The sequence below is a fragment of the Plectropomus leopardus genome, chromosome 12 (genome assembly GCF_026936395.1).
Source record: "Plectropomus leopardus strain MGB_pleo_1.0 chromosome 12, ASM2693639v1, whole genome shotgun sequence".
In the NCBI taxonomy this organism is placed as follows: Eukaryota; Metazoa; Chordata; class Actinopteri; order Perciformes; family Serranidae; genus Plectropomus; species Plectropomus leopardus.
The window spans coordinates 13,288,994-13,314,420 of NC_142187.1; the positions used below are offsets into that span (position 1 = coordinate 13,288,994).

General features: G+C 36.3%; 1 protein-coding gene across 3 annotated transcripts in view; it reads right to left on the reverse strand.

Annotated features, from left to right (window-relative positions):
* The window catches only part of fzr1b (fizzy/cell division cycle 20 related 1b), a 30,801-nt gene that overhangs the window by 2,049 nt on the left and 3,325 nt on the right, over positions 1-25,427 (reverse strand). For 2 of the 3 annotated variants that reach the window (XM_088085158.1, XM_088085156.1), the window contains exons 6-12: positions 25,256-25,338; positions 24,972-25,155; positions 24,753-24,818; positions 24,530-24,632; positions 24,075-24,256; positions 23,711-23,944; positions 22,609-22,713 (exon numbers count right to left, since the gene is read on the reverse strand). In XM_088085158.1, the coding sequence (XP_087941284.1) occupies positions 22,609-22,713; positions 23,711-23,944; positions 24,075-24,256; positions 24,530-24,632; positions 24,753-24,818; positions 24,972-25,155; positions 25,256-25,338 (957 nt within the window). Of the gene's footprint in view, positions 1-21,303; positions 21,866-22,089; positions 22,183-22,608; positions 22,714-23,710; positions 23,945-24,074; positions 24,257-24,529; positions 24,633-24,752; positions 24,819-24,971; positions 25,156-25,255; positions 25,339-25,427 lie in introns of those variants that run through there. The other variant, XM_088085157.1, reaches the window with a different exon arrangement.

Here is a 25,427-nt window from a genome sequence, read left to right on the forward strand (position 1 = left end):
CAAAATTTGACACGTCCCAAAAACAGCTGAAAACACCTCAAAGTGGTATAAAATAGTCTGCTGAGACACACCATAGCATTTAAATGTGCAAAAACGGCCAAAAAAAGCATAAGATAGCATGTCGAAAAAATGACCAAAAAAGCAAGGCTATAGTATGGCAAAAATGTCAAAATTTGACACGTCCCAAAAACAGCTGAAAACACCTCAAAGTGGTATAAAATAGTCTGCTGAGACACACCATAGCATTTAAATGTGCAAAAACGGCCAAAAACAGCATAAAATAGCATGTCGAAAAAATGGCCAAAAAAGCAAGGCTATAGTATGGCAAAAATGTCAAAATTTGACACGTCCCAAAAACAGCTGAAAACACCTCAAAATGACATGAAATTGCGTGCTGAGAAAAGCAATAGCATTTATTTGTGCAAAAATGGCCAGAAACAAGATAAAATAGCACGTCGAAAAAATGGCCAAAAAAGCAAGGCTATAGTATGGCAAAAATGTCAAAATTTGACATGTCCCAAAAACAGCTGAAAACAACTCAAAGTGGTATAAAATTGCATGGTGAGACACGCCACAGCATTAAAATGTGCAGAAACGGCCAAAACCAACATAATATAGCATGTTGAAAAAATGACCAAAAAAGCAAGGCTATAGTATGGCAACAATGTCAAAATTTGACATGTCCCAAAAACAGCTGAAAACACCTCAAAGTGGTATAAAATAGTCTGCTGAGAGACACCATAGCATTTAAATGTGTAGAAACGGACAAAAACACAATTAAATAGCATGTCGAAAAAATGACCAAAAAAGCAAGGCTATAGTATGGCAAAATGTCAAAATTAGACACGTCCCAAAAACAGCTGAAAACACCTCAAAGTGGTATAAAATAGTCTGCTGAGACACACCATAGCATTTAAATGTGTAGAAACGGACAAAAACACAATTAAATAGCATGTCGAAAAAATGACCAAAAAAGCAAGGCTATAGTATGGCAAAAATGTCAAAATTTGACACGTCCCAAAAACAGCTGAAAACACCTCAAAGTGGTATAAAATAGTCTGCTGAGACACACCATAGCATTTAAATGTGTAGAAACGGACAAAAACACAATTAAATAGCATGTCGAAAAAATGACCAAAAAAGCAAGGCTATAGTATGGCAAAAATGTCAAAATTTGACACGTCCCAAAAACAGCTGAAAACACCTCAAAGTGGTATAAAATAGTCTGCTGAGACACACCATAGCATTTAAATGTGCAAAAACGGCCAAAAACAGCATAAGATAGCATGTCGAAAAAATGACCAAAAAAGCAAGGCTATAGTATGGCAAAAATGTCAAAATTTGACACGTCCCAAAAACAGCTGAAAACACCTCAAAGTGGTATAAAATAGTCTGCTGAGACACACCATAGCATTTAAATGTGCAAAAACGGCCAAAAACAGCATAAGATAGCATGTCGAAAAAATGACCAAAAAAGCAAGGCTATAGTATGGCAAAAATGTCAAAATTTGACATGTCCCAAAAACAGCTGAAAACACATAAAAGTAGTAAAAAATAGACTGCTGAGACACACCATAGCATTTAAATGTGCAAAATGGCCTGAAACAAGATAAAATAGCATGTCGAAAAAATGGCCAAAAAAGCAAGGCTATAGTATGGCAAAAATGTCAAAATTTGACATGTCCCAAAAACAGCTGAAAACACATTAAAATGGCACAAAATTGCGTGCTGACACACGCCATAGCATTTAAATGTGCAAAAACGGCCCAAAACAAACATAATATAGCATGTTGAAAAAATGACCAAAAAAGCAAGGCTATAGTATGGCAACAATGTCAAAATTTGACATGTCCCAAAAACAGCTGAAAACACCTCAAAGTGGTATAAAATAGTCTGCTTAGACACGCCATAGCATTTAAATGTGTGGAAACGGACAAAAACACAATTAAATAGCATGTCAAAAAAATGACCAAAAAAGCAAGGCTATAGTATGGCAAAAATGTCAAAATTTGACACGTCCCAAAAACAGCTGAAAACACCTCAAAGTGGTATAAAATAGTCTGCTGAGACACACCATAGCATTTAAATGTGTAGAAACGGACAAAAACACAATTAAATAGCATGTCGAAAAAATGACAAAAAAGCAAGGCTATAGTATGGCAAAAATGTCAAAATTTGACACGTCCCAAAAACAGCTGAAAACACCTCAAAGTGGTATAAAATAGTCTGCTGAGACACACCATAGCATTTAAATGTGTAGAAACGGACAAAAACACAATTAAATAGCATGTCGAAAAAATGACCAAAAAAGCAAGGCTATAGTATGGCAAAAATGTCAAAATTTGACACGTCCCAAAAACAGCTGAAAACACCTCAAAGTGGTATAAAATAGTCTGCTGAGACACACCATAGCATTTAAATGTGCAAAAACGGCCAAAAACAACATAAGATAGCATGTCGAAAAAATGACCAAAAAAGCAAGGCTATAGTATGGCAAAAATGTCAAAATTTGACACGTCCCAAAAACAGCTGAAAACACCTCAAAGTGGTATAAAATAGTCTGCTGAGACACACCATAGCATTTAAATGTGCAAAAACGGCCAAAAACAGCATAAGATAGCATGTCGAAAAAATGACCAAAAAAGCAAGGCTATAGTATGGCAAAAATGTCAAAATTTGACACGTCCCAAAAACAGCTGAAAACACCTCAAAGTGGTATAAAATAGTCTGCTGAGACACACCATAGCATTTAAATGTGCAAAAACGGCCAAAAACAGCATAAGATAGCATGTCGAAAAAATGACCAAAAAAGCAAGGCTATAGTATGGCAAAAATGTCAAAATTTGACATGTCCCAAAAACCGCTGAAAACACATAAAAATGGCACAAAATTGCATGCCGAGACACGCCATAGCATTTAAATGTGCAAAAATGGCCAGAAACAAGATAAAATAGCATGTCGAAAAAATGGCCAAAAAAGCAAGGCTATAGTATGGCAAAAATGTCAAAATTTGACACGTCCCAAAAACAGCTGAAAACACCTCAAAGTGGTATAAAATAGTCTGCTGAGACACACCATAGCATTTAAATGTGCAAAAATGGCCAAAAACAGCATAAGATAGCATGTCGAAAAAATGACCAAAAAAGCAAGGCTATAGTATGGCAAAAATGTCAAAATTTGACACGTCCCAAAAACAGCTGAAAACACCTCAAAGTGGTATAAAATAGTCTGCTGAGACACACCATAGCATTTAAATGTGTAGAAACGGACAAAAACACAATTAAATAGCATGTCGAAAAAATGACCAAAAAAGCAAGGCTATAGTATGGCAAAAATGTCAAAATTTGACACGTCCCAAAAACAGCTGAAAACACCTCAAAGTGGTATAAAATAGTGTGCTAAAACACACCATAGCATTTAAATGTGCAAAAACGGCCCAAAACAACATAATATAGCATGTCGAAAAAATGACCAAAAAAGCAAGGCTATAGTATGGCAAAAATGTCAAAATTTGACACGTCCCAAAAACAGCTGAAAACACCTCAAAGTGGTATAAAATAGTGTGCTAAAACACACCATAGCATTTAAATGTGCAAAAACGGCCAAAAACAACATAAGATAGCATGTCGAAAAAATGACCAAAAAAGCAAGGCTATAGTATGGCAAAAATGTCAAAATTTGACACGTCCCAAAAACAGCTGAAAACACCTCAAAGTGGTATAAAATAGTCTGCTGAGACACACCATAGCATTTAAATGTGCAAAACGGACAAAAACACAATTAAATAGCATGTCGAAAAAATGACAAAAAGCAAGGCTATATAGTATGGCAAAAATGTCAAAATTTGACACGTCCCAAAAACAGCTGAAAACACCTCAAAGTGGTATAAAATAGTCTGCTGAGACACACCATAGCATTTAAATGTGTAGAAACGGACAAAAACACAATTAAATAGCATGTCGAAAAAATGACAAAAAAGCAAGGCTATAGTATGGCAAAAATGTCAAAATTTGACACGTCCCTAAAACAGCTGAAAACACCTAAAAATGGTATAAAAGAGTCTGCTGAAACACACCATAGCATTTAAATGTGCAAAAACGGCCCAAAACAAGATAATATAGCATGTCGAAAAAATGGCCAAAAAAGCAAGGCTATAGTATGGCAAAAATGTCAAAATTTGACATGTCCCAAAAACAGCTGAAAACACATAAAAATGGCACAAAATTGCATGCCGAGACACGCCATAGCATTTAAATGTGCAAAAATGGCCTGAAACAAGATAAAATAGCATGTCGAAAAAATGACAAAAAAGCAAGGCTATAGTATGGCAAAAATGTCTGAATTTGACACGTCCCAAAAACAGCTGAAAACACCTCAAAGTGGTATAAAAGAGTCTGCTGAAACACACCATAGCATTTAAATGTGCAAAAATGGCCCAAAACAAGATAATATAGCATGTCGAAAAAATGACCAAAAAAGCAAGGCTATAGTATGGCAAAAATGTCAAAATTTGACATGTCCCAAAAACAGCTGAAAACACATTAAAATGGCACAAAATTGCATGCCGAGACACGCCATAGCATTTAAATGTGCAAAAATGGCCTGAAACAAGATAAAATAGCATGTCGAAAAAATGGCCAAAAAAGCAAGGCTATAGTATGGCAAAAATGTCAAAATTTGACACGTCCCAAAAACAGCTGAAAACACCTCAAAGTGGTATAAAATAGTCTGCTGAGACACACCATAGCATTTAAATGTGCAAAAACGGCCAAAAACAGCATAAGATAGCATGTCGAAAAAATGACCAAAAAAGCAAGGCTATAGTATGGCAAAAATGTCAAAATTTGACACGTCCCAAAAACAGCTGAAAACACCTCAAAGTGGTATAAAATAGTCTGCTGAGACACACCATAGCATTTAAATGTGCAAAAACGGCCAAAAACAGCATAAGATAGCATGTCGAAAAAATGGCCAAAAAAGCAAGGCTATAGTATGGCAAAAATGTCAAAATTTGACATGTCCCAAAAACCGCTGAAAACACATAAAAATGGCACAAAATTGCATGCCGAGACACGCCATAGCATTTAAATGTGCAAAAATGGCCAGAAACAAGATAAAATAGCATGTCGAAAAAATGACCAAAAAAGCAAGGCTATAGTATGGCAAAAATGTCAAAATTTGACACGTCCCAAAAACAGCTGAAAACACCTCAAAGTGGTATAAAATAGTCTGCTGAGACACACCATAGCATTTAAATGTGCAAAACGCCCAAAACAACATAATATAGCATGTCGAAAAAATGACCAAAAAAGCAAGGCTATAGTATGGCAAAATGTCAAAATTTGACACGTCCCAAAAACAGCTGAAAACACCTCAAAGTGGTATAAAATAGTCTGCTGAGACACCATAGCATTTAAATGTGCAAAACGGCCAAAACAGCATAAGATAGCATGTCGAAAAAATGACCAAAAAGCAAGGCTATAGTATGGCTAAAATGTCAAAATTTGACATGTCCCAAAAACAGCTGAAAACACCTCAAAGTGGTATAAAATAGTCTGCTGAGACACACCATAGCATTTAAATGTGCAAAAACGGCCAAAAACAGCATAAGATAGCATGTCGAAAAAATGGCCAAAAAAGCAAGGCTATAGTATGGCAAAAATGTCAAAATTTGACATGTCCCAAAAACAGCTGAAAACACATAAAAATGGCACAAAATTGCATGCCGAGACACGCCATAGCATTTAAATGTGCAAAAATGGCCTGAAACAAGATAAAATAGCATGTCGAAAAAATGACCAAAAAAGCAAGGCTATAGTATGGCAAAAATGTCAAAATTTGACACGTCCCAAAAACAGCTGAAAACACCTCAAAATGGTATAAAATAGTCTGCTGAGACACACCATAGCATTTAAATGTGCAAAAACGGCCCAAAACAACATAAGATAGCATGTCGAAAAAATGACCAAAAAAGCAAGGCTATAGTATGGCAAAAATGTCAAAATTTGACACGTCCCAAAAACAGCTGAAAACAACTCAAAGTGGTATAAAATAGTCTGCTGAGACACCATAGCATTTAAATGTGCAAAATGGCCAGAAACAAGATAAAATAGCATGTCGAAAAATGACCAAAAAAGCAAGGGTATAGTATGGCAAAAATGTCAAAATTTGACACGTCCCAAAAACAGCTGAAAACACCTCAAAGTGGTATAAAATAGTCTGCTGAGACACACCATAGCATTTAAATGTGCAAAAACGGCCAAAAACAGCATAAGATAGCATGTCGAAAAAATGACCAAAAAAGCAAGGCTATAGTATGGCAAAAATGTCAAAATTTGACACGTCCCAAAAACAGCTGAAAACACCTCAAAGTGGTATAAAATAGTCTGCTGAGACACACCATAGCATTTAAATGTGTAGAAACGGACAAAAACACAATTAAATAGCATGTCGAAAAAATGACCAAAAAAGCAAGGCTATAGTATGGCAAAAATGTCAAAATTTGACACGTCCCAAAAACAGCTGAAAACACCTCAAAGTGGTATAAAATAGTCTGCTGAGACACACCATAGCATTTAAATGTGCAAAAACGGCCCAAAACAACATAATATAGCATGTCGAAAAAATGACCAAAAAAGCAAGGCTATAGTATGGCAAAATGTCAAAATTTGACACGTCCCAAAAACAGCTGAAAACACCTCAAAGTGGTATAAAATAGTCTGCTGAGACACACCATAGCATTTAAATGTGCAAAAACGGCCCAAAACAACATAAGATAGCATGTCGAAAAAATGACCAAAAAAGCAAGGCTATAGTATGGCAAAAATGTCAAAATTTGACATGTCCCAAAAAACGCTGAAAACACATAAAAATGGCACAAAATTGCATGCCGAGACACGCCATAGCATTTAAATGTGCAAAAATGGCCAGAAACAAGATAAAATAGCATGTCGAAAAAATGGCCAAAAAAGCAAGGCTATAGTATGGCAAAAATGTCAAAATTTGACACGTCCCAAAAACAGCTGAAAACACCTCAAAATGGTATAAAATAGTCTGCTGAGACACACCATAGCATTTAAATGTGCAAAAACGGCCCAAAACAACATAATATAGCATGTCGAAAAAATGACCAAAAAAGCAAGGCTATAGTATGGCAAAAATGTCAAAATTTGACACGTCCCAAAAACAGCTGAAAACACCTCAAAGTGGTATAAAATAGTCTGCTGAGACACACCATAGCATTTAAATGTGCAAAAACGGCCAAAAACAACATAAGATAGCATGTCGAAAAAATGACCAAAAAAGCAAGGCTATAGTATGGCAAAAATGTCAAAATTTGACACGTGCCAAAAACAGCTGAAAACACCTCAAAGTGGTATAAAATAGTCTGCTGAGACACACCATAGCATTTAAATGTGCAAAAACAGCCAAAAACAGCATAAGATAGCATGTCGAAAAAATGACCAAAAAAGCAAGGCTATAGTATGGCAAAAATGTCAAAATTTGACACGTCCCAAAAACCGCTGAAAACACATCAAAATGGTATAAAATAGCATGCCGAGACACGCCATAGCATTTAAATGTGCAAAAATGGCCTGAAACAAGATAAAATAGCATGTCGAAAAAATGACCAAAAAAGCAAGGCTATAGTATGGCAAAAATGTCAAAATTTGACACGTCCCAAAAACAGCTGAAAACACCTCAAAGTGGTATAAAATAGTCTGCTGAGACACACCATAGCATTTAAATGTGCAAAAATGGCCAGAAACAAGATAAGATAGCATGTCGAAAAAATGACCAAAAAAGCAAGGCTATAGTATGGCAAAAATGTCAAAATTTGACACGTCCCAAAAACAGCTGAAAACACCTCAAAGTGGTATAAAATAGTCTGCTGAGACACGCTATAGCATTTAAATGTGCAAAAATGGCCAGAAACAAGATAAAATAGCATGTCGAAAAAATGGCCAAAAAAGCAAGGCTATAGTATGGCAAAAATGTCAAAATTTGACACGTCCCAAAAACAGCTGAAAACACCTCAAAGTGGTATAAAATAGTCTGCTGAGACACACCATAGCATTTAAATGTGCAAAAACGGCCCAAAACAACATAAGATAGCATGTCGAAAAATGACCAAAAAGCAAGGCTATAGTATGGCAAAAATGTCAAAATTTGACACGTGCCAAAAACAGCTGAAAACACCTCAAAGTGGTATAAAATAGTCTGCTGAGACACACCATAGCATTTAAATGTGTAGAAACGGACAAAAACACAATTAAATAGCATGTCGAAAAAATGACCAAAAAAGCAAGGCTATAGTATGGCAAAAATGTCAAAATTTGACACGTCCCAAAAACAGCTGAAAACACCTCAAAGTGGTATAAAATAGTCTGCTGAGACACACCATAGCATTTAAATGTGCAAAAACGGCCCAAAACAACATAATATAGCATGTCGAAAAAATGACCAAAAAAACAAGGCTATAGTATGGCAAAAATGTCAAAATTTGACACGTCCCAAAAACAGCTGAAAACACCTCAAAGTGGTATAAAATAGTCTGCTGAGACACACCATAGCATTTAAATGTGCAAAAACGGCCCAAAACAACATAAGATAGCATGTCGAAAAAATGGCCAAAAAAGCAAGGCTATAGTATGGCAAAAATGTCAAAATTTGACATGTCCCAAAAACAGCTGAAAACACATTAAAATGGCACAAAATTGCATGCTGAGACACGCCATAGCATTCAAATGTGCAAAAATGGCCAGAAACAAGATAAAATAGCATGTCGAAAAAATGACAAAAAAGCAAGGCTATAGTATGGCAAAAATGTCAAAATTTGACACGTCCCAAAAACAGCTGAAAACACCTCAAAATGGTATAAAATAGTCTGCTGAGACACACCATAGCATTTAAATGTGCAAAAACGGCCCAAAACAACATAATATAGCATGTCGAAAAAATGACCAAAGAAACAAGGCTATAGTATGGCAAAAATGTCAAAATTTGACATGTCCCAAAAACAGCTGAAAACACCTTAAAGTGGTATAAAATAGTCTGCTGAGACACACCATAGCATTTAAATGTGCAAAAACGGCCAAAAACAGCATAAGATAGCATGTCGAAAAAATGGCCAAAAAAGCAAGGCTATAGTATGGCTAAAATGTCAAAATTTGACATGTCCCAAAAACAGCTGAAAACACCTCAAAGTGGTATAAAATAGTCTGCTGAGACACACCATAGCATTTAAATGTGCAAAAACGGCCAAAAACAGCATAAGATAGCATGTCGAAAAAATGACCAAAAAAGCAAGGCTATAGTATGGCAAAAATGTCAAAATTTGACACGTGCCAAAAACAGCTGAAAACACCTCAAAGTGGTATAAAATAGTCTGCTGAGACACACCATAGCATTTAAATGTGCAAAAACGGCCCAAAACAACATAAGATAGCATGTCGAAAAAATGACCAAAAAAGCAAGGCTATAGTATGGCAAAAATGTCAAAATTTGACACGTCCCAAAAACAGCTGAAAACACCTCAAAGTGGTATAAAATAGTCCGCTGAGACACACCATAGCATTTAAATGTGTAGAAACGGACAAAAACACAATTAAATAGCATGTCGAAAAAATGACCAAAAAAGCAAGGCTATAGTATGGCAAAATGTCAAAATTTGACACGTCCCAAAAACAGCTGAAAACACCTCAAAGTGGTATAAAATAGTCTGCTGAGACACACCATAGCATTTAAATGTGCAAAACGGCCCAAAACAACATAATATAGCATGTCGAAAAAATGACCAAAAAACAAGGCTATAGTATGGCAAAATGTCAAAATTTGACACGTCCCAAAAACAGCTGAAAACACCTCAAAGTGGTATAAAATAGTCTGCTGAGACACACCATAGCATTTATTTGTGCAAAAATGGCCAGAAACAAGATAAAATAGCATGTCGAAAAAATGGCCAAAAAAGCAAGGCTATAGTATGGCAAAAATGTCAAAATTTGACATGTCCCAAAAACCTCTGAAAACACATTCAAATGGCACAAAATTGCGTGCCGAGACACGCCATAGCATTTAAATGTGCAAAAATGGCCTGAAACAAGATAAAATAGCATGTCGAAAAAATGGCCAAAAAAGCAAGGCTATAGTATGGCAAAAATGTCAAAATTTGACATGTCCCAAAAACAGCTGAAAACACATCAAAATGGCACAAAATAGTGTGCTAAGACACACCATAGCATTTAAATGTGCAAAAACGGCCCAAAACAACATAATATAGCATGTCGAAAAAATGACCAAAAAAGCAAGGCTATAGTATGGCAAAAATGTCAAAATTTGACACGTCCCAAAAACAGCTGAAAACACCTCAAAGTGGTATAAAATAGTCTGCTGAGACACACCATAGCATTTAAATGTGCAAAAACGGCCAAAAACAGCATAAGATAGCATGTCGAAAAATGGCCAAAAAAGCAAGGCTATAGTATGGCAAAAATGTCAAAATTTGACATGTCCCAAAAACAGCTGAAAACACATTAAAATGGCACAAAATTGCGTGCTGACACACGCCATAGCATTCAAATGTGCAAAAATGGCCAGAAACAAGATAAAATAGCATGTCGAAAAAATGGCCAAAAAAGCAAGGCTATAGTATGGCAAAAATGTCAAAATTTGACATGTCCCAAAAACAGCTGAAAACACCTCAAAGTGGTATAAAATAGTGTGCTGAAACACACCATAGCATTTAAATGTGCAAAAATGGCCAAAAACAACATAAGATAGCATGTCGAAAAAATGACCAAAAAAGCAAGGCTATAGTATGGCAAAAATGTCAAAATTTGACACGTCCCAAAAACAGCTGAAAACACCTCAAAGTGGTATAAAATAGTGTGCTAAAACACACCATAGCATTTAAATGTGCAAAAACGGCCCAAAACAACATAATATAGCATGTCGAAAAAATGACAAAAAAGCAAGGCTATAGTATGGCAAAAATGTCCGAATTTGACACGTCCCGAAAACAGCTGAAAACACCTAAAAATGGTATAAAAGAGTCTGCTGAAACACACCATAGCATTTAAATGTGCAAAAACGGCCCAAAACAAGATAATATAGCATGTCGAAAAATGACCAAAAAACCAAGGCTATAGTATGGCAAAAATGTCAAAATTTGACACGTCCCAAAAACAGCTGAAAACACCTCAAAATGACATGAAATTGCGTGCTGAGAAAAGCAATAGCATTTATTTGTGCAAAAATGGCCAGAAACAAGATAAGATAGCATGTCGAAAAAATGACCAAAAAAGCAAGGCTATAGTATGGCAAAAATGTCAAAATTTGACACGTCCCAAAAACAGCTGAAAACACCTCAAAATGGTATAAAAGAGTCTGCTGAAACACACCACAGCATTTAAATGTGCAAAAACGGCCCAAAACAAGATAATATAGCATGTCGAAAAAATGACCAAAAAAGCAAGGCTATAGTATGGCAAAAATGTCAAAATTTGACATGTCCCAAAAAACAGCTGAAAACAACTCAAGGTGGTATAAAATTGCATGGTGAGACACACCATAGCATTTAAATGTGCAAAAACGGCCCAAAACAAGATAATATAGCATGTCGAAAAAATGACCAAAAAAGCAAGGCTATAGTATGGCAAAAATGTCAAAATTTGACACGTCCCAAAAACAGCTGAAAACACCTCAAAGTGGTATAAAATAGTCTGCTGAGACACACCATAGCATTTAAATGTGCAAAAACGGCCCAAAACAACATAATATAGCATGTCGAAAAAATGACCAAAAAAGCAAGGCTATAGTATGGCAAAAATGTCAAAATTTGACACGTCCCAAAAACAGCTGAAAACACCTCAAAGTGGTATAAAATAGTCTGCTGAGACACACCATAGCATTTAAATGTGCAAAAACGGCCAAAAACAGCATAAGATAGCATGTCGAAAAAATGACCAAAAAAGCAAGGCTATAGTATGGCAAAAATGTCAAAATTTGACACGTCCCAAAAACAGCTGAAAACACCTCAAAGTGGTATAAAATAGTCTGCTGAGACACACCATAGCATTTAAATGTGCAAAAACGGCCCAAAACAACATAATATAGCATGTCGAAAAAATGACCAAAAAAGCAAGGCTATAGTATGGCAAAAATGTCAAAATTTGACATGTCCCAAAAACAGCTGAAAACACATTAAAATGGCACAAAATTGCGTGCTGACACACGCCATAGCATTTAAATGTGCAAAAACGGCCCAAAACATCATAAGATAGCATGTCGAAAAAATGACCAAAAAAGCAAGGCTATAGTATGGCAAAAATGTCAAAATTTGACACGTCCCAAAAACAGCTGAAAACACCTCAAAGTGGTATAAAATAGTGTGCTAAAACACACCATAGCATTTAAATGTGCAAAAACGGCCAAAAACAACATAAGATAGCATGTCGAAAAAATGACCAAAAAAGCAAGGCTATAGTATGGCAAAAATGTCAAAATTTGACACGTGCCAAAAACAGCTGAAAACACCTCAAAGTGGTATAAAATAGTCTGCTGAGACACACCATAGCATTTAAATGTGTAGAAACGGACAAAAACACAATTAAATAGCATGTCGAAAAAATGACAAAAAAGCAAGGCTATAGTATGGCAAAAATGTCAGAATTTGACACGTCCCGAAAACAGCTGAAAACACCTAAAAATGGTATAAAAGAGTCTGCTGAAACACACCATAGCATTTAAATGTGCAAAAACGGCCCAAAACAACATAATATAGCATGTCGAAAAAATGACCAAAAAAGCAAGGCTATAGTATGGCAAAAATGTCAAAATTTGACACGTCCCAAAAACAGCTGAAAACACCTCAAAGTGGTATAAAATAGTCTGCTGAGACACACCATAGCATTTAAATGTGCAAAAACGGCCAAAAACAGCATAAGATAGCATGTCGAAAAAATGACCAAAAAAGCAAGGCTATAGTATGGCAAAAATGTCAAAATTTGACACGTCCCAAAAACAGCTGAAAACACCTCAAAGTGGTATAAAATAGTCTGCTGAGACACACCATAGCATTTAAATGTGCAAAAACGGCCCAAAACAACATAAGATAGCATGTCGAAAAAATGGCCAAAAAAGCAAGGCTATAGTATGGCAAAAATGTCAAAATTTGACACGTCCCAAAAACAGCTGAAAACACCTCAAAGTGGTATAAAATAGTCTGCTGAGACACACCATAGCATTTAAATGTGCAAAAATGGCCAAAACAAGATAATATAGCATGTCGAAAAATGACCAAAAAGCAAGGCTATAGTATGGCAAAAATGTCAAAATTTGACACGTCCCAAAAAAACCTGAAAATACCTCAAAGTGGTATAAAAGAATCTGCTAAAACACACCATAGCATTTAAATGTGCAAAAACGGCCCAAAACAACATAAGATAGCATGTCGAAAAAATGACCAAAAAAGCAAGGCTATAGTATGGCAAAAATGTCAAAATTTGACACGTCCCAAAAACAGCTGAAAACACCTCAAAGTGGTATAAAATAGTCTGCTGAGACACACCATAGCATTTAAATGTGCAAAAACGGCCAAAACAATAAAATAGCATGTCGAAAAAATGACAAAAAAGCAAGGCTATAGTATGGCAAAAATGTCAAAATTTGACACGTCCCAAAAACAGCTGAAAACACCTCAAAGTGGTATAAAATAGTCTGCTGAGACACACCATAGCATTTAAATGTGCAAAACGGCCAAAAACACAATTAAATAGCATGTCGAAAAAAGGACCAAAAAAGCAAGGCTATAGTATGGCAAAAATGTCAAAATTTGACACGTCCCAAAAACAGCTGAAAACACCTCAAAGTGGTATAAAATAGTCTGCTGAGACACACCATAGCATTTAAATGTGCAAAAACCCAAAACAACATAATATAGCATGTCGAAAAATGACCAAAAAAGCAAGGCTATAGTATGGCAAAATGTCAAAATTTGACATGTCCCAAAAACAGCTGAAAACACCTCAGAACTGTATAAAATAGTGTGCTGAGACACGCCATAGCATTAAAACGTGCAAAAACGGCCCAAAACAACATAATATAGCATGTCGAAAAAATGACCAAAAAAACAAGGCTATAGTATGGCAAAAATGTCAAAATTTGACACGTCCTAAAAACAGCTGAAAACACCTCAAAGTGGTATAAAATAGTCTGCTAAAACACACCATAGCATTTAAATGTGCAAAATGGCCAAAAACAAGATAATATAGCATGTCGAAAAATGACCAAAAAAGCAAGGCTATAGTATGGCAAAAATGTCCGAATTTGACACGTCCCAAAAACCGCTGAAAACACATTAAAATGGCACAAAATTGCATGCTGAGACACGCCATAGCATTTAAATGTGCAAAAACGGCCCAAAACAACATAATATAGCATGTCGAAAAAATGACCAAAAAAACAAGGCTATAGTATGGCAAAATGTCAAAATTTGACACGTCCCAAAAACAGCTGAAAACACCTCAAAGTGGTATAAAATAGTCTGCTGAGACACACCATAGCATTTAAATGTGCAAAACGGCCAAAACAACATAAGATAGCATGTCGAAAAAATGACCAAAAAGCAAGGCTATAGTATGGCAAAATGTCAAAATTTGACACGTCCCAAAAACAGCTGAAAACACCTCAAAATGGTATAAAATTGTCTGCTGAGACACACATAGCATTTAAATGTGCAAAAATGGCCAGAAACAAGATAATATAGCATGTCGAAAAAATGACCAAAAAAGCAAGGCTATAGTATGGCAAAAATGTCAAAATTTGACACGTCCCAAAAACATCTGAAAATACCTCAAAGTGGTATAAAAGAATCTTCTGAAACACACCATAGCATTTAAATGTGCAAAAACGGCCCAAAACAACATAAGATAGCATGTCGAAAAAATGACCAAAAAAGCAAGGCTATAGTATGGCAAAAATGTCAAAATTTGACACGTCCCAAAAACAGCTGAAAACACCTCAAAGTGGTATAAAATAGTGTGCTGAGACACGCCATAGCATTTAAATGTGCAAAAACGGCCCAAAACAAGATAATATAGCATGTCGAAAAAATGACCAAAAAAGCAAGGCTATAGTATGGCAAAAATGTCAAAATTTGACACGTCCCAAAAACAGCTGAAAACACCTCAAAGTGGTATAAAATAGTCTGCTGAGACACACCATAGCATTTAAATGTGCAAAAACGACAGAAAACAACATAATATAGCATGTCGAAAAAATGACCAAAAAGCAAGGCTATAGTATGGCAAAATGTCAAAATTTGACACGTCCATAAAACAGCTGAAAACACCTCAAAGTGGTATAAAATAGTCTGCTGAGACACACCATAGCATTTAAATGTGCAAAAACGGCCCAAAACAACATAATATAGCATGTCGAAAAAATGACCAAAAAAGCAAGGCTATAGTATGGCAAAAATGTCAAAATTTGACACGTCCCAAAAACAGCTGAAAACACCTCAAAGTGGTATAAAATAGTGTGCTAAAACACACCATAGCATTTAAATGTGCAAAAACGGCCAAAAACAACATAAGATAGCATGTCGAAAAAAAGACCAAAAAAGCAAGGCTATAGTATGGCAAAAATGTCAAAATTTGACACGTCCCAAAAACAGCTGAAAACACCTCAAAGTGGTATAAAATAGTCTGCTGAGACACACCATAGCATTTAAATGTGCAAAAACGGCCAAAAACAACATAATATAACATGTCTAAAGAATGGACAAAAAAGAAAGGCTATAGTATGGCAAAAATGTCAAAATTTGACACGTCCCAAAAACAGCTGAAAACACCTCAAAGTGGTATAAAAGAGTCTGCTGAGACACGCGATAGCATTTAAATGTGCAAAAATGGCCAAAAAAAACATAATATAGCATGTCGAAAAAATGACCAAAAAAGCAAGGCTATATAGTATGGCAAAAATGTCAAAATTTGACATGTCCCAAAAACAGCTGAAAACACCTCAAAGTGGTATAAAATAGTCTGCTGAGACACACCATAGCATTTAAATGTGCAAAAACGGCCAAAAACAGCATAAGATAGCATGTCGAAAAAATGACCAAAAAAGCAAGGCTATAGTATGGCAAAAATGTCAAAATTTGACACGTCCCAAAAACAGCTGAAAACACCTCAAAGTGGTATAAAATAGTGTGCTAAAACACACCATAGCATTTAAATGTGCAAAAACGGCCCAAAACAACATAATATAGCATGTCGAAAAAATGACAAAAAAGCAAGGCTATAGTATGGCAAAAATGTCAAAATTTGACACGTCCCAAAAACAGCTGAAAACAACTCACAGTGGTATAAAAGAGTCTGCTGAGACACGCGATAGCATTTAAATGTGCAAAAATGGCCAAAAAAAACATAATATAGCATGTCGAAAAAATGGCCAAAAAAGCAAGGCTATAGTATGGCAAAAATGTCAAAATTTGACATGTCCCAAAAACAGCTGAAAACACTCAAAATGACATGAAAGTGCATGCTGAGACACGCAATGACGTTTAAATGTGCAAAAACGGCCCAAAACAAGATAATATAGCAAGTCGAAAAAATGACCAAAAAAGGAAGGCTATAGTATGGCAAAAATGTCAAAATTTGACACGTCCCAAAAACAGCTGAAAACACCTAAAAATGGTATAAAAGAGTCTGCTGAAACACACCATAGCATTTAAATGTGCAAAAATGGCCCAAAACAAGATAATATAGCATGTCGAAAAAATGACCAAAAAAGCAAGGCTATAGTATGGCAAAAATGTCAAAATTTGACACGTGCCAAAAACAGCTGAAAACACCTCAAAGTGGTATAAAATAGTCTGCTGAGACACACCATAGCATTTAAATGTGTAGAAACGGACAAAAACACAATTAAATAGCATGTCGAAAAAATGACCAAAAAAGCAAGGCTATAGTATGGCAAAAATGTCAAAATTTGACATGTCCCAAAAACAGCTGAAAACAACTCAAAATGACATGAAATTGCGTGCTGAGACAAGCAATAGCATTTAAATGTGCAAAAATGGCCAGAAACAAGATAAAATAGCATGTCGAAAAAATGACCAAAAAAGCAAGGCTATAGTATGGCAAAAATGTCAAAATTTGACACGTCCCAAAAACAGCTGAAAACACCTCAAAGTGGTATAAAATTGCATGGTGAGACACGCCACAGCATTAAAATGTGCAAAAATGGCCAAAACCAACATAATATAGCATGTCGAAAAAATGACCAAAAAAGCAAGGCTATAGTATGGCAAAAATGTCAAAATTTGACATGTCCCAAAAACAGCTGAAAACAACTCAAAGTGGTATAAAATTGCATGGTGAGACACACCATAGCATTTAAATGTGCAAAAATGGCCTGAAACAAGATAAAATAGCATGTCGAAAAAATGGCCAAAAAAGCAAGGCTATAGTATGGCAAAAATGTCAAAATTTGACATGTCCCAAAAACAGCTGAAAACACCTCAAAGTGGTATAAACGAGTCTCCTGAAACACACCATAGTATTTAAATGTCCAAAAACGGCCAAAGACAAGATAATATAGCATGTCGAAAAAATGACCAAAAAAGCAAGGCTATAGTATGGCAAAAATGTCAAAATTTGACATGTCCCAAAAACAGCTGAAAACACTCAAAATGACATGAAAGTGCATGCTGAGACACGCAATAGCTTTTAAATGTGCAAAAACGACAGAAAACAAGATAATATAGCAAGTTGAAAAAATGACCAAAAAAGCAAGGCTATAGTATGGCAAAAATGTCAAAATTTGACACGTCCCAAAAACAGCTGAAAACACCTCAAAGTGGTATAAAAGAGTCTCCTGAAACACACCATAGTATTTAAATGTCCAAAAACGGCCAAAGACAAGATAATATAGCATGTCGAAAAAATGACCAAAAAAGCAAGGCTATAGTATGGCAAAAATGTCAAATTTTGACACGTCCCAAAAACAGCCGAAAACACATCAAAATGGTATAAAATCGCGTGCTGAGACACACCATAGCATTTAAATGTGCAAAAACGACAGAAAACAACATAATATAGCATGTCGAAAAAATGACCAAAAAAGCAAGGCTATAGTATGGCAAAAATGTCAAAATTTGACACGTCCCAAAAACAGCTGAAAACACCTCAAAGTGGTATAAAAGAGTCTGCTGAGACACACCATAGCATTTAAATGTCTAGAAAGGGACAAAAACACAATTAAATTGCATGTCGAAAAAATGGCCAAAAAAGCAAGGCTATAGTATGGCAAAAATGTCAAAATTTGACACGTCCCAAAAACAGCCGAAAACACATCAAAATGGTATAAAATCGCGTGCTGAGACACACCATAGCATTTAAATGTGCAAAAACGGCCAAAAACAGCATAATATAGCATGTCAAAAAAATGACCAAAAAAGCAAGGCTATAGTATGGCAAAAATGTCAAAATTTGACACGTCCCAAAAACACACACGACAACTTTTTGTGACATTTTTTCGTGCCGATAACCATACTCCTGCATTTGTTAACACCTGCTATAGTATGAGTTTTTGACGCCATTTTAGATCACATGCTGTCATTACTTTTTTTTCGCGACTTAGGACCACATACTATAATATTACTTTTTTGCATGAATTTCGATGACATGCTACAGTACAACTTTTTAACACGGTTTTGGATGAGATGATATCGTATGAGTTTTGACATGATTTTGAAATGCCTGCTGTGGTCTGATTATATGACCTGATTTTGGACGATATGACAATATAAGAGCTTTTGACACGGTTTTCGATCACATGCTGCAGCATTAGTTTTTGACGCGATTTTGGATGACATACTATATTATGACTTTTTTGCACAATTTTGGATGACCTGACTATTTGATGACTTTTTAATGCCATTTTGCCATATGGTATGAGTTTTTGAGGCAATTTTGGACTACATGCGATATTACGACATTTTTTGATCGATTTTGGACGACATGTTATAGCATGACCTTTTCACGCGATTTTGGACGAAATGCTATGGTATGACTTTTTCACGTGCTTTTGGATGACATGCTATAGTATCAGTAGTAGACTATTTTGCAAGATTTTTCAGGACACGTTTTTTTTTTAAGATAATTTTTTTAGCATTTTAGCTTTTATTAGATAGGACAGATCAATAGTGTGAAAGGGGGAGAGAGAGGGGACGACCTGCAGCAATAGGGCCCTGAAGAGAGTTGAACACGAGGCCACTTTGGCAAGGACACTGCTTCATCCACTCAGCCACCGAAGACCTATAGTATTACCTTTTGACACAATTTTTTGACGACATGCTATGGTATGATATTTTTAGGTGGTTTTGGAACACATGCTATAGTATGACTTTTTGGACCACCTGCCATAGGTCATACTATAGCACATTTTCCAAAATTGCGTCATAATCCATATTATAGCATGTTGTCCAAAATCACATAAAAAAAAGTCATACTATAGCATGTGTTCCAAAATCCTGCAAAAAAGTCAAACTATAAAATGTTTTCCAAACCTGCACAAAAAAGTCATACTACATTATCTTGTCAAAAATCGCACAAAAAATTCATACTATAGTATGTTGTCCAAAATCACACAAAAAAAGTCATGTAGAAAAAAGCTGAAAAGTCATAGGAAAGTTTTTTTTTCAAAATTGCAAAAAAGGTCATCCTATTGTATGTCGTTGAAAGTCCCACAAGAAAGTCATACAATAGTATGTTCTCAAAACTTGCAGAAGAAAGTCATACTACAGTATTTTGTCGAAAATCACATTCAAAAGTAATAATTTAATATGTTGTCCAAAATCACGTAAAAAATCATACTATAGTTTGTTGTCCATAATTGCAAAAAACAAGTCATATTATAATGTGTCATCCAAAACTGCACAATAAGGTCATACTATAGTATGTCGTCAAAAATCGCATATAAAAGTCATACTATCGCGTTGAAAATCTCATAAAAAAGTCATGTTGTATGTTGTATGTGTATGTTGCGTAAAATCGTACAAAAAAGTCATACTACAATATGTCGTCCAAAACAGCACAAAAGAGTCATATGATAGTATCTTGTTGAAAAGTTTTTCCAAAGTCGATGTGAGGGTCTTAAGGACAGAGGGATGTTGTATGCTGTACAGCCCTCTGAGGCAAACTACGATTTGTGATAATGTGCTTTATAAATAAAATTAAATTGTATTGAAAATCCCACAAAAACTCAAACAATAGTATGTTGTCCAAAATCTCACAAAAAAGCCGTACTACAATATGTAGTCTTAAATCGCACATAAATTCATACTACAGTATGTCTTTAGAAATCACATAAAAAAGACATGCTATAGTGTGTTGTCCAAAATTGTACAAAAAAGTCATACTACAGAATCTTTACAAGCAAGGACCATGCCACAGCAGTATATCATTCAAAGATATATTGCAATCTGAAAGTTTGGTTGTATGGGCCGATGAATGGATGTGAGCGGAATGGGTTAACCACATATAAGTAGGGAGGCAGGTTATTAGAGGTGCGGTAGAGCAGTGGTTGAGGCGTGGGCCTGTTCCTGAACCTAAGTTAACAAGTTAACAAGTTAACTTCATTTGTTGAAAATTGCACAAAAAAATACTGTACTATGATGTTTCAAAATCGCACAAAAAGTCATACTATAGTATTTCATCCATTATTGCACAGAAAACTCTAGTTCTTTGTCAAAAATCGCACAAAAATGCCATACTGTAGTATGTTATTCAAAATGACACAAAAACATATGACCTTTTTGTGCCATTTTGGACAGCAAGAGAGTCTGGAATAAAGCTGATTGATTGAGTTGATTAAACATAATATAGTGTGACTTCTTCATGCTATTTTAGATGACATACTTTAGTGTGACTTCTTATGCTATTTCTGACACATGCTAAACTGGCTGCTTTGGTTGACATACAAAGCTATTACTTTTTATGCCATTTTTGTCGACATACTGTATCATGTCATTTGTATGCAATTTGTGTCAATATACTATAGTATGACTGTTTAATGCTATTTTGGATGACATACGATTACTTTTTTATGTTATTTTGGACATGTGATACCATGACTTGTTATTTTGATGACATGCTGCACTGACATTTTTCAAATCCCCCCTAATAAAAACAACTAAAACTGGTCATTATAATAATAGCAATTTTGTTTTATATAGTACCTTTGTACAAACCTTTGTACGGATAAAATGAATTAAGCTAGAGGACACCAATAAACAGTTCATTCTTGCAGCGGCATGAGCAACCGTTTGTGCGCTCACTTATTTATTGTTTCTCTTCTGTTGTATACTTCTTGCAGATCATATTTACACATTATCAAAATATAGACACACACACACACACACACACACACACACAAAAACCTTTTTAAAAATGTGATGTTGTTACATTATATCGCTTAGAACTTTTGTACATGTATACTTTTTCTATTATATAATAAAAACAATTTCATCACTTTCACAACAGAAAAAAGATAACAAGACAGGCTTTTTGTAAGCAGACAACATGTCCTGACAGTCTTTTGTTGTTTTTTTTTAATCAGTGATGTCACTGTGAGGGATGGCAGTTGTTGGAAGTTGGGACTGCATCCATTGTAGAAAACATGGATTTGAGGAGGACCGTCGTAGTGGTGATTGGTGCACTGGGATGAGAGGGCTCTAAGGACTAGTCTGTGAATGTCGTTGGTGCATTTCAACCAAAGCTCAGTAGGCTGCTCCTGAAACCATTCCTGACCCGGCTGTTCACTATCGTATTCTTGTGAAGAGGTTCAGCACTGACTTTGATTCCTGGGTACAGAGAGGAATCGAATCGTCAAAATTATCAAACTACGTCATATTGTTGCTAAATCCATAATTGCTTTTTTTTTTTTTTTTTTTGGTCAGGAGAATGTTCATTTGAAAGAATGTTAAATGACTAAAGATTTGGTTTGGTGGCTTTTTTATGTTTTAATGAATTGTATATAATTGTATATAAGGGCTATGTGGCTTTTTAATTGTAAAAAATATTGTACCTTGGTGCAACGTGTCTTACTGAAGACGTTCCAGAAACGTAGTGTCTCATCTCCAGCTCCTGTAACAATGGCCTCCCCATCAGGTGACACAGCCTGAAAAGGCAAAGAGAGGAGAACTGGTGAGAGCGGGAAACTTTTGGAACGTATGCATCAGAAAAAGTCTATTCAAAATGCTGAGAAGAGCTTGTTCCAGAAAAAAAGTAGAGTCAAATTCCATGTATGTGCAATCATATTTGGCCAATAAAGCTGATTCTGAGTGACAATATACGACTATGAATTCTTGATGATTACTTTTAAAATATTTTTTAAAAATCACCTACTATACAGTGACCTTTTCATGACATTTTTAATCACATAATATACAATCTTTTTCTCACATACTTTATGACCTTTAAATGATGTATGTATAAAAACATAGGACACATGTATGTTTCCTGAGCATTTCAGAGACTAAAAACAGGAATAAGTTAGTAGTTCTGGTACACTGACACTGAATGTCATTTAAACTTGCAGTCTTACCAGGTACAGCACTCTGTAGGAGTGTCCTGTCAACTTGGCCACCTGTGTTAGCGACGGATACTTCCACACCAGGATCTGGTTCTGAGAGTAGCCATGAGTGCTCACCTGGAAACAAAGGACAATAAAAATCAAAAATTAACTGAAAATACAAAAACTGTAATGTCTACTTCCTCTGGAGTTCTATACTGCTGCGATGTTTGGTATTAGAAATAACTTTCAGTATAATAGTAGAGTTCCACTATATAAAATGTTCATACATTTTAGACAAAAATGCAATTTAAATGTCTCTTTAAATTTAAAAATGTCTTTTAAATGTCATCTCTACACTGATATATTATTTATTTTCTGATAATGTTATACAGTTACACAATATCTACCTTTATATTGTGGTAACAACAACACATTTCACATGGGGTCTAGGTATTATCTTTTGAGTGTTTTCCACAGAGGAACATTCTATCTATGGCGTGTGTCTCGTAATCGTCAGTCTATGTCCACTCTTTAAGTTTGCATGCTTCTGTGGGTCCGTGCGCAGTACAGGCACTGGTCACGAGTTCTTTGTTTCCTCAGCAGCAGTTTAAAGAGTTTGGGTTTCCGGGGTGGATATCTGATCTGTTGATCCAGTCAGAACTGATCAGATCGATGGATAAGAGGAGCAGCCGCTGCGAGTAAGATCAAACTTTTAGACCCAGCACAATGGCCGGTAAAGTTTCGCTTTCAATGCGTCTGACATTCTGCTGCTCCATCTGTGCCAAGAGTGGACTCTGTGCTCAGAGAGTGAGGCGCAGAGAATAACTGAATGGTATGAATATCGTAATAATGGCGCTCCTAATGAATAGTCCAGTTCCAAAAATATAAAACCAACACATGGTAGCAGATGTTGTAATTGTGGCAGGTCAACACAAATGAATAAATGTCTGGGAAACCTTGGATTTTATCAAAAGATGTAACTTTTTTGTCAATATATAATCAAGTAGTTATTATTTATTTTTACCAATTAAAATGACATTTTATTGACTGTCATTTTCCGTAAACTGGCCAACATCTTAACACAAAGATTGCATCTCCAGGCTGGTATTTACATTTGTGTGTGTCTTCTCACCAGTTCGTTGGCGTGCTTGGACCATGCCAGATTGCAGACCTGGGAGCCTGTATCTGTGCTCTGCAGTGCCTGACCCGTCAAAGTGTTCCAGAAGCGCAGGCAGCGGTCGGCGGTGCCACCCCCTGACGCCAGCAGCCCATGTTGGTGGGGGGACCAGGCGATGGCCTTAACTGCTGCCAGGTGGTCACTGTACTGCTGCACGGGGAGGAGGCTGGAACTGTTCCACACCAGCAACTGGGCAGGAGACAACAAGGACCGGCATCTTCAATATGTTCACTTTTACTGTGTCGGATTATTGAGGTTAGAATCAGGATTATGTCACTTAAAAGTCTCTGATAAAAGGTTGAGGTTTAAACTCTCTCACCTTGTTGTCATTGCCACCGGATGCGAGGTGCTGGTGGTCGGGAGACCATTTGAGACCACACACTTCTTGTCTGTGACCTTGAAGCCTCCTCTCGGCCGAAGGGGGAGTTCTGACGTCCCGCTGTAGGATCACTCGGTCCCGACTCCCCGACGACAGCTGCTCTCCGTTCCACGCCAGAGCACCTTAAGCAAAAAGGGGGGGAGGGGCGGTCTCAATTTTCACTGTGGCTATCAAGAATCCTTTTGGTATTTCTTATAAGGTAATAGCACATGTTTGGTGGTGCAATATACAGCATATCAGCATATGTTGGAATAAAAAAAAAATCAAATTCTATTCAAAACCACTGTTTGGATACTCTCCTTTATTCCCTTTTAATATTTTTTTGTCTGCTAAAAAGCAGCAAACAGATTTCAAGCAGCAGTTTTTAATTCCACTCCCCTCCGGCTATGACTGACCTACACGTGCTGAGTGACCCTCCAGGCTGGTTAGCTTCCTCCCTCCTGCTGCATCCCAGATCTGAACGTAACCCTTGTGGGTACCGACGGCAACAAGACTCCCCTGATAGGACAAGAGTCACACACACACTGTTATTTTCCCATTATTTCTTTTCTACAAACAGTTCATTTTCTATCACACTACTGTTGTAAACTGGCAATAGATTTAGTTCTGGCTGCTCACCCTCTCATTCCAACAAACTGACGTAACGGAGTCTCCATCCACTGAAAGGTCACATAATCTTGTCACCTGTTAAGCCACAAAGTACATTCATTAACCACTTCCCCTTTATCTCAGGCTGCTCAGACACAGACTTAATACCTTCCCTTTTGAGCATCAACTGAGAACAAACTTAACTATAAAACTCAAACTATAAACAAGTGTCGTAAGTTTTCCTCTGACCTGACTGGTGCAGGCACTCCACAGGTAGACGCAGGCTCCCAGGCCGACACTGAGCAAGTTGCCTGCTGACCAGTCTACCAGGTTGAGGTAGAAGTCGTCCTGCAGCTCCGGAGCATCCAGCACTTTGAAGGGGATCTTGGAGATCTTACGGGCTGGTTTACGCGGGGAGCGGAGCAGCTTGTGACTACAGAAACATTGAGGAGAAACAGGGAAAGCTACATTATCTCACAGCACAATTTAAACGTCATGTCGGTTCATTGTGCAGCAGGTGAAATAAGTCATACCTCTTGTTACTAAGTGGAGAAAGGGAGTAAGGGGAGACTTCATTATCGCTATCGAAAGGCACTCTCTTAGTGTGGACAGTGTACTGTGGAGAATGAACACACAAAGCAGATTTATAGTGACGTCATTTCTAACAAAGAGACTAGACTTTAAACAAGGAAGAGGGAGCATATT